The sequence below is a fragment of the Callospermophilus lateralis genome, chromosome 6 (genome assembly GCF_048772815.1).
Source record: "Callospermophilus lateralis isolate mCalLat2 chromosome 6, mCalLat2.hap1, whole genome shotgun sequence".
NCBI lineage: Eukaryota > Metazoa > Chordata > Mammalia > Rodentia > Sciuridae > Callospermophilus > Callospermophilus lateralis.
This window is the reverse complement of record NC_135310.1, coordinates 155,452,759-155,467,925: the sequence shown is the minus strand read 5'-3', so window position 1 is coordinate 155,467,925 and position 15,167 is coordinate 155,452,759. Positions and strand designations below refer to the sequence as shown.

The 15,167-nt window shown below is 48.0% G+C and overlaps 1 protein-coding gene across 2 annotated transcripts in view; it reads left to right on the top strand.

Annotated features, from left to right (window-relative positions):
* Mboat1 (membrane bound glycerophospholipid O-acyltransferase 1) overlaps positions 1-15,167 on the top strand; it is a 98,735-nt gene that overhangs the window by 74,007 nt on the left and 9,561 nt on the right. For both annotated transcript variants that reach the window (XM_076857920.1, XM_076857917.1), the window contains 4 exons: positions 880-1,072; positions 9,471-9,574; positions 12,364-12,428; positions 14,643-14,775. In XM_076857920.1, coding sequence (XP_076714035.1) covers positions 880-1,072; positions 9,471-9,574; positions 12,364-12,428; positions 14,643-14,775 — 495 coding nt within the window. The remainder of the gene's footprint in view (positions 1-879; positions 1,073-9,470; positions 9,575-12,363; positions 12,429-14,642; positions 14,776-15,167) is intronic.

Here is a 15,167-nt window from a genome sequence, read left to right as displayed (position 1 = left end):
TTTGCTGCTAGGGTTGACCTACTGCCTGTTTTAGTGAACACGCCAGGGCTGGGGTGCAGCTCAGTGGAAGAGCATTTGCCTAGCGTGCATGAGGCCCTGGGTTCGATCCCCAGCACTGCAGAAAAGGGAAGCTAAACAATTTATCCGAGAGCTTGGCTAGTAACTTTTCTCACATTTGTTTAAAATGCCATTATTGGTGTTTATCTGCCGGGGTTCTCAGTGTTGGAGGACTTAGCTGGGAGTCAGGCTCTGTTCCCAGGACCTAGTACCTATCCATCCACTTCCACCCAGGCCACCCCCTGGGGACGTGCTCTCAGTACGCCATACTGCAAATAAAAGTCCATTTTTATGAAGTTGGAAACTATAGATCTCCAGAATGACTTTCCTGGAATGTCAGAGAGACTGGGCAACGTCGTTCTGTTGAAAGGAATTAAAAAGTCAGTGTCACTTGATTCTAGAAGGGACTATGCCTGAGTCCCCCAGGAGGCTAACGCTGTCCATCACCTGCCCACACACCGGCTCAGGTGTCCTCCCCCTTGCCTAGACTCTGCCGTCCTGAGCCTCTGACCTTCTGGCTGGGAGCTCAAGCCCCTTTCCTGGGTTCTGAAGGTTACAGATGCAGCAGGCAAAGGGTTGTTTCTTTCTGGTGGGAAATCGTCACCCTGCGGCGCTGTCCTTCAATCTGATGTTGTGGATAATGAAACCACCTGCCCTTTTTTGGTGAAGACGCTGAGGGAGGTTGTCATCTGTGCTGGACACGTGGGTCCTCCGTGGCCAGTGCCAGGGCAGCACCCTGTCCACGTGGTCTTGCTGAAGTTGCCCCCCATGCCTGAGTCTTCCACGTGCTCACACTGGTTCCCCCCCCCCCCCCCGTTTCAGGGAGCTGTGATGCACAAGTTGTGTGTCACGCTGGTGTCTCTCCTTCTGTTCCTGACGCTCACCAAGACCTTCCCGGTCACCTGCCTTGCCGAGGACTGGTTTGTCCAGAAGGCGGACTTCCCGACGCGTCTCTGCTACCTGTATGTGGTCATGCAAGCCTCAAAGCCCAAGTATTATTTCGCGTGGACGTTGGGTAAGTTCGCGGGAGGGGCCTGCTCCCTGGACGGCTCGGCCAGTCTTTTGGGTTCAGAACCAGTCCAGCCCGTAACGGGAGGCTCTTGAGCCAGGGTCGTTTTTGACTTTCCAACACAGCACTCATCTCCTCCTCCCGCCATAAACCCGGTCATCACGATAGGGGACAGCCTGTCCTGGCTGCTATGAACAGACGTCAGACTGGGATGCTCCGGCTGCCACCCATCACACTTGGCCACTGAACACGGAGGACAGTCAGGGAAAAATCCCAGAGTGACCTGATTTCCCTCTGGATATTCTGGATGCTGTGAAACCCAGGAGGCCTGCTGAGTCCATCTTACCTCACACATGCTAATTCAGGCTCACTGCCTTAAGAAAATCAGTTTTATATTCAGTTAGACACCAATTTCTAAGTTTTTCCACTGTTTAAGGTAGAATGTTCAATTTTATTTGGTTTTATCACATTTTTTTTCCCTCCTGGGGAGTAACTTGGTCAATATTAAACTTTTCTGGGGGGGTGGGTACTGGGGATTGAATTCAGGGGCATTCAATCACTGAGCCACACCCCCAGCTTTTTTTTTTTTTTGTATTTTATTTAGAGACAGGGTCTCTCTGAGTTGCTTGGGGCCTCACTAATTTGCTGAGGCTGGCCTCAAGCTTGCTATCCTCCTGCCTCAGCCTCCTGAGCTGCTGGGATTACACGTGTATACCACTGAACCTGGTTTTTGAAAAATTTTTGAGGTTGGGTCTCCCTAAATTATGGAGGTTGGTCTTGAATCTATGATCTTCCCACCTCAGCCTCCCAAGTTGCTGAGATTGCAGGCATTTGCTGTTATTTAATTGTGGTGAAATAGACGTAATACAAAGTTGACTGTTTCAACCACCGTTAAGTGTACGATTCAGTGGCACGAAGTACGTCCACGAGGTTGTTCTGCCGTGGTCTCCAGAGCTTTTTCCTCTCCAGGTGGAAACCCTGTACCCATTCAACCCCAACTTCCTATTCCTTTTCAGTTCGGATTATCGTATGAGCCCACGTGCCCACGCCCAGCGCCTTGCGGTACTCCTGTTCCGTTTGGCCGGAGAGGTCTGAGGCAGAGATCTTCTAAATTCACAATGCTGGGCATTTTGTTTCTGATTACATACAGTTTAACTCAGGGAGTTTGGTGAGCACCAGGCTTTGGGCTGGGAGGAATTCAAAGCTGGGTGAGACGCTTTCCCTACCTCAAGATTGAGACGACCTGGGGGACCGTGGACGTGGCCAGCAACCAGGCAATATGCCTAAGGGCCGTCAGGGCCCAGAGACCACGATCCTTATGCACGGGGCGTGGGGAAGGTTTTATCTCATTTCTCCTTCTGCTATCGCTTTTTTTTTTTTTTTTTTTGGTACTAGAGATTGAACTCAGGGACACGTGACCACTGAGCCACATCCCCAGCCCTTTTTATATTTTATTTAGAGTCAGGGTCTCACTGAATTGCTTGGGGCCTCACTAAGTGGCTGAGGCTTGATCCTCCTGCCTCAGCCTCCCAGGTGTGCGCCCCAGGCCCGGCCTGCTATTGCTTCACTGTTTAGAAATGAGGCTTTCTTTCATGGCCAGGCGTTAGACCTACTCAGGATGGGAACCCGCTTGCCACACTGGGTATGGTTTTATCCGTACAACAGTTAATGGTTTTCTTTAACCTGAGTACGCGTGGGCACATGCGCAGCAGAGAACATCGTGTGTCCCCCATCCCCTGCCTGCTCCCCGCTTCCTTCCCTCTCCCTTCCTCCTTTCCTTCTGCTCCCCTGTTTCCCACCAGGCCTGAGCCTGGAGGAGGGAAGAAGGGCCATCCTGTGGCCTCCGAGGGAAAGTCCAGCTTGAGCCGGCTGTCCAGTAGGACCTGGGGTGACAGGCAGCAGGGGCGCCTGCATCCTCCAGCACGGAGAGCGCCCCACAGGGAGGCCCCGTCCTGGAGGAGCCTCCCTGTGGACCCCCCTTTCCCAGCCCCCCACCCTCTCTTGATCTTGTCTGGGTGCTTTGGCGGAACGCCTCATTGGTTCCTTTCGCCTCCGTTGGAAGTTTGTTTCGGCTCAGGCTGGAGCTGAGGCTGGTCTGAAATTAACCTTTGTATTATTTATGAATAAAGAAGCAATGAAGAGTGTATCAGGGAATATTTAAAGTGCTTAACCGAATAATGGTTTGATCCAGCTCTTTAAAACGCTATTTACATATAATTGATGTGCTAATTATAGGCGATTATGAATTTAATCCTTCAAGCTGGCCTCTCACGATGCATCTCAGCCGAGCCTCACTAGCTCTAGTTACTGTTTATGTTGAAATAATGAAATTATTTTCTTTGGACTTAGCATCCAATTTTGGTTATTCTCCCCCTCCTGTCATTAGTGCTAATTAGAGAGCCTCAATTCCAGCCCAGGCTGCGTTCTAAGGATCCAAACACCGATACAAGGGTGTTGAAATGAATGTATCGGAAATAATAGGTCAGAGCCACGCACAATCCAAGGAAGTTAGTTTTGGACCCGGGTACTCACTACCTCCGACTGCTCTGGGACCAAAGGTGTCCCAGAGAAGCTACCACAGAGTGGGGACTTGGGACCTTGTTGCAGAGGTGGGGGTTCTGAGAGTCAGGACTTGGAGTCGCTTGCTCTTCAGAGTGGCTCTCAGCTGATCAGGTTGTGCCATCAGAGCTCCAGCATTTGGATTCCGGCATCGTTCACCCTCCGCGTGGTCTTAACCTTCACCTAACACTAACCTCAGGCCCCCTCATAGCCTGCTGAGGGTTGGCCAGGCTGGTGATAACAATGGCAGCCGGGCGTGGTGGTGAACTCCTGTAATCCCAGCCGCTTAGGAGGCCAAGGCAGGAGGATGGCAAGTTCAAGGCCAGCCTGGGCCACTTAATGAGACACTGTCTCAAAATATATGACAAAAAGGGCCGGGGACCTAGCTCATAGTAGGGGACTGGCCTGGCTCGTGCAGGGCCCTGGGTTCCACCCGGCACTGCAGGAAGAACACAGCAGCCAGCGTTTCTTACGGGCTGCCTTGGGCCAGGCTCCGCTCTCCGCACTGCACACACTCATTTTCATTCAATCCTTTCAACAGCCCCTTAGGATCGGTGCCGTTAGTGTATCCATTTTCTACATAGGGAATGGGTTCCGAGAAGCAGACGGCTCTCCTGGGCCGGGCACACAGCACACAGCCGACCCTGCCCTTGGCCACCTCTAAGACGGTCGTGAGGACTGGAGAAACGCTGAGCAGCTGTGACTGCCCAGTCCCGGGATGTCGGGGAGCTGTCGGTCACTGTCCTGTTCTTTCAGTCTGACCAGCGCTGGGGGTGGCAGCAGGAGTTCAGGGATCACTGCGTGGGCCCAGCCGCAGGTAGCCAGCTCTGGTCTCAGTGTCCACGTGGCCTCAAGGGCTCTCTCCTGTGTAGCTCACCTCTGTTGGTCACAAGCTCGTCTCCACACGGGTAGAACCGCAGATGCCTTCTGACACTCTCTCATTTTGTTTGTCTTTTTCTTTGACTCTTGGTCACTTGGGAGGATGCCGCAGTCTCTGGCTGGGCACAAATCACGAGTCTCCACACAGCTTGTAGATTCAAACAGCAATTCTTTATTCCCGAACTCACACCGGCCGTCTACAAACACGCTCTGGGGGAATCCACGTTCTCTGCCCAAATCCACTACTCTGCCCAAATCCACTCCGCATGGGCTTCTGTCTCCCAAAATATACTGTCTGACCCTAAGCACTCAAGAGGAACTCAGCAGCAGGATACGCCCTATTCTAAAGGGGGAACACCCTAATCTCCTATTATGCTAAACCGCCCTATTCTAAAGGGGGAACACCCTAAACACGGATCCTGCCCTGGTCCTTGAGCAAGGTCACCTTTCAGAAGTCCTTCCACTAGACAGCATGGGAGTAAGCTGGCAAGGAATTTGTCATACCTACTTGGCTGATGGCTCCCAGCATCTCCCCCCTTCTGATTAATTAAACAACAAGTAATGTGGCTTAAGGACCGTGCCTGGTAGGTTGTCCAGTTCAACATATGGCTCTTACCCGTCATTGGAAAACTGACCTTTAGGCGTCAGCCTCCTGTCTTAGGTTGATACCACTGCAACTGGATCATACCCGTCACCGACTACCGGTCCAGCATACAGCCATACTTGTGGATAGGTCTATGCACCAGTGGGGGGGTGAGGTTCTTTGCCTCACCTCTGTTGGCCCCCAAATTTGGCCTTGGTGCCAGTGGGGGAGTGAGGTTAATGTGGCTTAAGGACCGTGCCTGGTAGGTTGTCCAATTCAACATATGGTTCTTACCCGTCATCAGAAAACTGACCTTTAGGCAACTGACCTTTAGGCGTCAGCCTCCTGTCTTAGGTTGATACCACTGCAATTGGATCATACCCGTCACTGACTACCGGTCCAGCGTATAGCCATTGGCCCCCAAATTTTAGACCATCACTAGCAGAAGGGAGGAGGATACAGAAATGCCACGACACCAAGCCAATTGACAGTTCCTTTGGAAAAATTGCATCATTGGTGACACCATCAGCAAAGATCACTGGTGACACCATCAGCAAAGATATGCCAGCATTACCACAATTTGCTGCACTAAACGTAGTTACATAGTCCAGGCAAGTTCTGTAAGCAGTTCAAAGGGGAGGAATCTATCAATCTGTCCGTCTCTTCCCAAAGTCCGTTTCCTCCCAAAGTAAGTTGACTCCTTGATTGAGCATACTTGTTGAGTTATATTCATTGGGATGAAGACAGGAATTCTGGCAATGATGCTAAAAAGACATTAACCTGAAAAGAATTATTAAATATAATGAAAAGGAAAGGTGAAAGTAAACAAACAGATCTGTTAACCTCCTTAAAAAACAATCCTTAACAGCTGTTTACCTGATTTAAATTAGTAAACAAGCAGATCTGTTAACCACCTTTAAAAACAATCCTTAACAGCTGTTTACCTAATTTAAATTAAGCCATTTAAATCACGTGAATAAAAAAAAAAAATTCGGATCCATTTTCTCATGAGCGCTCCTCATATATGAAATACGCACACACAGACATACAACACAAAACACAAATGTGCAAACAAACATACAACACATAAGATAATAATAAAGGCCTTGTAGCTTTACCTAGGTGAAATCTCCATTGCAATGTTTAAAAACTCTATAGTCAAAAAATAAAACTGATCAGAAAAACATTAACCTAGGTTTGTATGAGCTCAAAAAATAAAAATAGAACCTTATGATGTGGAAAATGCAATAATAAAATAGATATTGAAAAAAGCATCCTGGTTAATCACAGTCGCAGATGTAAGAATGGCCAAGCTGGAGTTCTGGATATCAGCTGTTATGGATTTGAGTCAAATCATCTTCTTTTCGATCTGTAGAAATCGTTTTGGTTAGTCTTTCTGGAATCCAAATCGGTTGCTGTTCTCCCTGTGGAAACACGCAAACAGAGCCCCGACTCCAGACAATCACTGGGTCTGGACCTTTCCATTGTCCTGTTAGAATATCTTTCCAAAGTACTTTAGTCTTATGTACATTTTTTGGATACATATGCCTTTCCGCAGCACTAAGTCCTGATGAATCCAAATTTAAAAAGTTTAGAGTAAAAAGGGTTATTTTAAGTTTATCTTTGGGGGATATATACCCCTTTCCAATTTTTAAGATTAACTAGGCTTCGAATGACGCAATCTTTCTTCCGTCATGAAGGCATCTTAACCACCTTCAAATTAACCTTTTAAAGCCTTCCAATTATCATCTATACTGTACTTTTAAATGTACTTTTTCACCACCTACAGCTTCACTCTTTTAAATGAGGCTTAGATTCTGTTTAAATCGCTTTCATGTTAGTTTACATGGCTGCCCTTCAACCAAAGGCCTTTTTTACTCCATTAAGAAGCTTTGTCTCAATCTGCCATGTACAAATACCTTTTTTTTTCCTTTCTCAAGCTTTTAAAGTAAGTCTAGTTTCCTCAAAATTTTTTTAAATGGCATTTTACAACTTTTTACTTTACCACACAGAGATTATCTCATCTAGAAACATTTCTTTTTCTTTTAACCTTCCATATTAAAATATATTTTTACATCTTGAATCTTTTAATCTCTTTTTTAACCGTTAACCCTTTTTATAAATTTACATTCTGAAACAACTCTTATAAAATTTCTGATTTAGACAAATTACTCCACTTAATAGGATGATATACTTTCATGTTTTTTATGGTACTATAATACTGTAATTGAAACCCAACTGAAACTTCTTATACTCTTTGTATATAAATTACACCTGATAGAATCTTAACACTTAGTAACCTTGTTTCAGCAAAGACATAGACCAAAGCAATATTAAACTTTTTTCCATTCACCAATTTATGAAAACACACATAATGTTTAAACATATTACCTTATGGAACTTAATAAGTAAAGAGTACTTGATTTTATATTTAGTGGTTGATATTTTAACACTTTAGCTTTGTAAATTAATTAGAACTTTGTAGAAACCAAGATCTTAGACAAATGTAGTAAACAGAACTAGCCATCTCTTTCTTGTTGAAGAAAAATCCTTCTACAGGATACCATGATGGTCCCATTGATATATTTAATAACTCGTCTTTAAAAAGCCATGGGCTACATTTTTGTATTGTATCAACATATGCCCTAACTGTTCTTGGTCTTACTGGGGTGCCTTTTTTCTCTAACAATTTCTCTTCCTCGGAGGCAAACAACTTCAAACTTTGAGACAACCATTTTCCCCAATTTGCCTGAGAAAGTTCTAGGAACAGGCAACTTGAAATAAAAACAAAATAAATTAGAACAAGAACACATTGTTTTTTGAAATGCTCACCCATTCTTTTGCTCTCCTTCAGGGGCTGAACAATTTCACTTACCCCCAAGCTTCAGGTGTTCCCCGTACGGGCCACCAGATGCCGCAGTCTCTGGCTGGGCACAAATCACGAGTCTCCACACAGCTTGTAGATTCAAACAGCAATTCTTTATTCCCGAACTCACACCGGCCGTCTACAAACACGCTCTGGGGGAATCCACGTTCTCTGCCCAAATCCACTCCGCATGGGCTTCTGTCTCCCAAAATATACTGTCTGACCCTAAGCACTCAAGAGGAACTCAGCAGCAGGATACGCCCTATTCTAAAGGGGGAACACCCTAATCTCCTATTATGCTAAACTGCCCTATTCTAAAGGGGGAACACCCTAATCTCCTATTATGCTAAACCGCCCTATTCTAAAGGGGGAACACCCTAAACACGGATCCTGCCCTGGTCCTTGAGCAAGGTCACCTTTCAGAAGTCCTTCCACTAGACAGCATGGGAGTAAGCTGGCAAGGAATTTGTCATACCTACTTGGCTGATGGCTCCCAGCAGGAGGATGATACAGAAAGACTCGATGCTCCTTCCTCCTTTCTTCTAAAAGGAAGCCAATCACTTTACAGTGGGCCGAGACTCAGAGGAGCACCAAGGAGTCACCAGCTGTGCCCAGAGTGGAGGAAGTGCACAAGAGGATTTTGTTTGTCTCAGTGCTGGGGTGGAACCCAGGTCTGGCTCAGGCGAGGCCGGCGCTCCACCACGGAGCCGCACAGCAGCCCAGGACAGGTGGTTCTCTTTGGACAGCTCTTCTGCCGCCATCTTGGTTTGGACATGAACTCTTAGAGGGAGGAGTTCTCCACGCTCTCCTCCAGGTCTAAGACTCTACAGTGCTGGGATTTAATTAATTTGATTAATTATTTTCTTAAAGGATTCTAACAGAATTTGAAACAAGATAAATGAAAAGAGAAAATCAGCTTCTTGGTCATTGTCCTGAGGGTGTGTTGAGTTCCTCAGGTCTTAATGGCCTTCAGAAACACTTCACTAGCACATCCCCCAGTACGTGCCCAGTGACTGCTTTGGTGCTCTGCTGGGTCCCATGTTTATGCCCATCTCTCCTCTGGGTGCAGGTGTACTTGTGTCTCTCTCTCACGCATATCTGGTTGGCCAGTAGATCCTATTGTTCATGTCTATATTTCGGTTCTTCTCTCTGGTGATAACAATGGCAGCCAGGTGTGGTGGTGCACACCTGTAATCCCAGCTGCTTGGGAGGCCAAAGCAGGAGGATAGCAAGTTCAAGGCCAGCCTGGGCCTTGAATTCATCCTTGAGTTTACCATCTCTGAGCCTCCAGTGTCTTTCCTCTTTGCAGGTCTCCCTGGGTGCTAGGGGATGAGTGAATGAAAATCGAGGTCACCAAACAGCCAGATGGATTCTTCTGGTTCAGGATACCGGATCCTTTGATTTTTTGGTTCCTTTCCCCAGGAGCTACCACGCATCTCTCCAAGCCGAGTTAGACAAATCTTCCAGCAGCATGTGACTGTCGTTTTGCGCCCTAACATACTGTTCTAAACCCACAGCTGATGCGGTGAACAATGCGGCTGGCTTTGGGTTCAGTGGCGTGGATAAGGACGGCAGGTGCTGCTGGGATCTGCTGTCCAACCTGAACATCTGGAAAATAGAGGTGAGTGGTCCCCACGTTTCACCGCTGCATGCAACAGCCGGGGCAGGTGGTCTGCCCTGAGCGCGGTTTCCCTGACGTTCCTCAGCAGATGACCAGGGGAAGCCGCTCTGGGAAGGCCAGGTCCTGCAGCCCCTGCACATTTTGTGTCTTTGATTTCCCCCCTTGTTCCTTTAAAGATCCCCGCCTTCTTGATAGCTTTAGTGCTTCAAGGAAGGACGACACCAAACTCTGGAAAAGAGCCAGGAGAACCTCTCTGCTGTTCACATTCCTGGTCTTTTGGCTGGAAGTGCACTGTCCTGTTCTCTAGCTTACATCCTGCTTGCTTCAGTAGAGTGCAGAACCGGAAGCTGCTGTGTCAATATGGCAAGTGTTTTCTGCGGATCCTTTGGAAACAGTTGTCATTGTTTTCTTTTAAGGAGAATTGTCGTGGGCTGCGGTGGTGGCTCAGCGGCAGAGCGCTCGCCTTGCACGTGTGAGGCGCTGGGTTCGATCTGTAGCACCACATAAAAATAAATAAATAAAATAAAGGTCTAAAAAAATATAATAACAATATTAAGGAAAAAAAAAAAGAAGAAGAAGAAGAATCGTGATGTCCAGTCTCCGGGCGGCTGGATCTGTGTGGTTCTGCTTTCCCGGTCTTTATTCTGGACGGCGAGGGTTTGCACAAGTTGCTCCTCACACATGGCGTCCCTGGCCGCCCCACTTGTGGTCTTCTTTGCTCTGTTAGCGAGAGGACGGTCAGCGGGGCCAGCCCAGGGCCTTCCCTCCTCCCGGCTGGCGTGTTCTCAGCACACCCAGCTCCACGTCCCTAGCCAGGTGGCTCCTGTCCTCTGCTGGGCTCCGTTTCCTGCCACCAGGGCAGGCACAGTGCTAGGGGAGAGAGTGGGCAGAGGGGTCATGGTGTGGTGCAGGAAGCCAGGGACGTGGGGAGATGGGTGGCCTTCCACCCCCGCGGAAGCTGGGCCAGGAGGAGAGTGGGGTGCCTCTCCTTCCCGGGGACTCAGGAAAGCCCCCCAAGGCAAGGACGGCCTCCACCCCACAGTACAGAGGGGCTAGGGGAAGGACTGGGTTTTTATTCCTTCTCTTTCTTTCTCTCGTCTTCCTCTTCCTCGTTCTGTCTTTTCTGCTGATCTATCTATCTATGTATTTTTAGGAAGCATAGACACGCTCGTACCTGTTGTCCAACCAAATGGCCGCACAACTCAGGTTCACAGTGTCCTTACTCACGCCAGAGCCAACCAGTGCTACTGAGTGCCCACCAGGGACAAAACCCTCATTCTCGGATAGTTCTAGAGGCTCTGGGCCCCTGTGGGCGGAGCACCTAGGTACACAGACAAGCCGGGACCCAGCACTGCTCCTGAGAGAGGAAGGCAGCCTGGCCTGCGGGTTGCCTCCCGGGAGGTCAGAAGCAGAGTTCCACCTTCACAACGACTGTCCTGAGTTTGGACAGGCCCTGAGGGCCTTCTGTGTCATCTCCTTTCTATTAGATGACGTCAGGGGTTCTGGAGGGGTGACGTTTCTCCCTTGTCCACTTCTGAACTTCTCTCCTCTGGGCCCAGGGACCCCCTGGAGCTTGGGCAAGTGTCCTTCAGAGGGCTCCGCTCCCTCCTGGCTGCCCACCAGTGTGCCCACGGTGCCCCAAAGGATCCTCTCAGTGGGTGTGTGTTCAGGGCCCACATTACCAGTTACGTGTTTATTATAAAAGGAAACCAGAGGAGAGAGGCGGCATCGCCTTGGTATGGGATACAGGGCGAGGGGCCGAAGAAGAACATGGCAGCCTGGTGCAGTCACGGTACCTTGAGGCTGTGCCCTAGAAAAATGGGTGAGCCAAACCCCTTAGTGTTTTAAAGTAAAAATAATACACATCTAGCTGTTTGCCTGTGGTCAATCCATCTGTCTGTCTTCCACCTGTATCTGTCTTCCTCTCCCCTTTCACTGCCTGCTCTCCCCCTTCCCGGTATGTGTCACCCAGTATGTGTCACCAGGCCCCTGTGTGGCCTACTAGGATTTTCTTGTGGTTAATAAACTTCAGCAGGAACACATGGCGCCCCCACTTCCGCCAGCGCTGGGAATCATGGTCCTCCTACGTGTGCTCCGTGCTTTTTAGCCCTGGCCTTTGGTACCACGATACACATTTTGTAATGAGAAGACCCAGCTGACAGTTGATTTGGGGACATCTCTCCCTCGGAGGTGGATTGGCTTTCGTCATTGCTGGTTGGGTGACATTTCCTTGTTTTCTTTTCTGCATTGTGATCCCTTCATGCGCAAAGCCTCTTACTCTTGCAGACGCAGCTCGAAGCTTCTCGACTCTTGTAGCTCTTTATAGAATTAGCCGCCAGGAGTGACCTGGTTTGTACGTGGCCCCAAATGCAAAGATGACAATTACATTCAGACTGTCTCCCTAAAGGCGTGAAACTCACAGGATCACACTTTTCCTCTGGTGAATTTCCTTTGTGGAATATTTTACTTTTAAGATTCAGATGACTTAATTTTTTTTTTTTTTTTAATCAGAGCGGAAGGGAAATCCACAAAATGTTCCTTTGGTTTTCCTATAATTTGAAAATAAATGTGGAGAAGAATTCAGACTTTGAAGCCAAGGTTTAGTTGCCAGGTTGATCTTATAAACATCAGGAAGCGTTCCTGCGTGGATGCTGCAGCCCCGCGGCTCTTGCCTGAGACCGTCATTGTGAAATACCACACTCGCTCTGCCGCCTGGGAAATTCTGGAGAGGACTTTCCGAGACTTGGTATTTTTGCAGCTAATGATAGGTGTGATTTTCTTCTCTCTAGACTGCCACGAGTTTCAAAATGTACTTGGAGAACTGGAACATCCAGACGGCTGCGTGGCTGAAGTGGTAAGGAAATCAGAACCAGGCTCCTGACTCAGGACACTGGGACATGCTTTGAGGGACACCCCAGGCCATCAGCCATCATCTGAGTAGTAATGTCATCTGACTCTTTTGCTTTGTGTTAATATCTATGTCCTGTAAATGAAAAAAAAAAAGTCAAAATGCGGTGATTTGAGAAGATCACAATATAACATTTATTTTATCTCCTGCTACTGTCATTACTGTGTGCCAGTCATTTATTCCACAAATTAGCTTCATAAGATGTTGATCATTAGCCCCACTGTACAGATGAGGAAAGTGAAACACAGAGAGGTTATGCAACTCACCCAAGTCACACAGCTAATGAGTGACAAGTTTGAGCCCAAATGGTCTGTCTGCAGGACCAGGCTCTTGACCTCTGTGCTGTGCTGCTGTTACCTTAAGGACAGTCTGTCGGGGGTAAGGAAGGGCATATCAGCATCAAAGCCCTGATGCTTGCTCTGCTCATCCCTAGCATTGAAAGCTTTATGGTGGCCCACACGTTGGTGCTTTTTTAAATTTGCATTTTTGTGTGATTTCTCTGTCCTTTTGTTTTGTTTCAAAATGAGAAGCATTTCTTCTTATTATTATTATTCACTAATGATATGTTGGAGCAGGAAACTGCCCTAGTGGGAGTGGGCACAGATATTGCCTTCCAACAGATCCTCTCTTTCTGATGTGCAACTTCTTGCATTGGTCAAAACCTGGGGCAAGAGGAGAGACGGTGACGTCCCAGGTGCTCAGGTGACGTCTTCTTTGAAAGTCTGGCTTTAGCGAGCTCGCTGTCTGTCAGCATTGCACAGGATCATCACACAGACTCCGTCTCTCCATGTGTGGCAGTCCCCTGGCTGAGAGTCTCGTCAGGAGCGGAGAGATGTCTAAGATGACTAAGGGTACATGTGTGTACATAAAACTGACAACAGTGCTTCAAAATTTTTGGCAATAAATGTTTCACTCTTAAACAAGAAGCTATGAGGAGTAAGAAACAAATATATACGTACTGTGCCTACTTCTTATTTCAGGAAAAAGAAAAAACAAACAAAACATTACAAATGGGGTCTTGCGTTTATCTCCCTAAATGCCTTCTCTCTCCTCTGATGAAGAGGCAGCCATAATCCTGGGTTTGGGTGTAAATCAGTTACTTCTGAATCAGCAGTGAGCGGCTGGTGATAACTGGATTTCTGTTTCTTTTTTTTTTTTTTTTTTTGTCCTCTTTGGATCCACTGTGCAGTGGCTTCCTTAGAGGGCCATTGGCTATTTGTAGACTGGGTTTGTGGGGAATCCCCTATCATTTTGATTTCATAAACAGCCTAAGAGCCAAAGGTCTCCATGGTCTTGTTTGACATGTTCCAGATCCTCACAATATCCCTGACCTAAAAATCTGAAATCTAAACCTGACACATTTTGAACATGGACACAATGTCACAGTGGAAAATCCCACACCTGGCCTCAAGTGACAGGTTTCAGTCAAAGCACTGGTACATTAAAAATACTGTATGGAATCACCTTCGGGTCTGCGTGCAAGGTGTCTATGAATCAGACAAACGTGTGCCTTTTTGGGTCCATCCCCAGGATGACTCTTTGTGGATATGCAGGTTTTCTAAACTCTGCAAACATGCGGAATCCAAAACACCTCTTGGGATCCTTAACCCATGTCACTCTTCAAGGCAGATTCCTGAGTCAGAATCTGATGGACAAGTGAGGCCTGAGCAGGTCATGTGACTGGCACTCTGATTTTTGTGCCCGAGCCCTTGTCCAGGAAAGGCTGAGTGAGGACATCCATTTCCCAGGACCCTTTGCCGATTCCGAATTCTTCAGTGCCGTGACCCTCACTCAAGTCCCCCCAGATGCGAGACCACGGCTGGAAACGGCTCCTGTTAGGCAGGAATCTTGCTCAGGCCTTCGTTAGGGCGCGATGGGCCCAGGCCATGTAGTCTATGAGGCTGGACATTGATCACATCTGCCAAGGACGAGGTGTGGGTCATTGGTCTGGTGGGGCTCAAGAACCCCAGAGCAGCACAGGCTTTGTGGGTTCATAGCAAGACCCTGGACAGCCCGAGGCCAGCGCCCATCAGAAATGGCTTCTGTGGGGCCTGCTCCAAAGAGGGGCAGGGGAGGGCAGGGGAGGGGCAGGGGAGGGCAGGGGAGGGCAGGGCCAGGCTCCGCATGCTTGCCCTTCACTGTTCCTTCCTCTCTTCGCAGCGTGTGCTATGAGCGGGTTCCCTGGTGCCCTACGGTGCTGACCTTCATCCTCTCCGCCCTCTGGCATGGCGTCTACCCCGGGTACTACTTCACCTTCCTAACTGGAGTCCTCGTCACGTTAGCAGCTCGGGCGGTAAGCTGCCTCGGGGTGTGGGGTGTTCCCTTCAGCGATCCGGTGCCTGGATCTTTGTTGGTATCTTTTAGGTCCTGGCAGGAACTGGGGGGCGAGAGGGACAGTGGGAATGATATTTTGAAAAAATCAGACAAAGATCTTCCTATTAGAGAAATACTTCTGTGTACGTGAACCTGTGATCATTACAAAAACAACCATTTTATTTCTGTATCATTTACAGAGGGTTTTTGTAAAACAAAAGGAATTTTAGGAGCAATATCTATTACCTTAAGAGATGAACACGTTTTAATTATTAAAGCCTGCGAAGACACAGTCTACTAATTATAGACGTTGATGATTGTTAATGAATGTAGGCTCCGTAGGACTTCAGTTTGGTTATGTACTGCTTAATC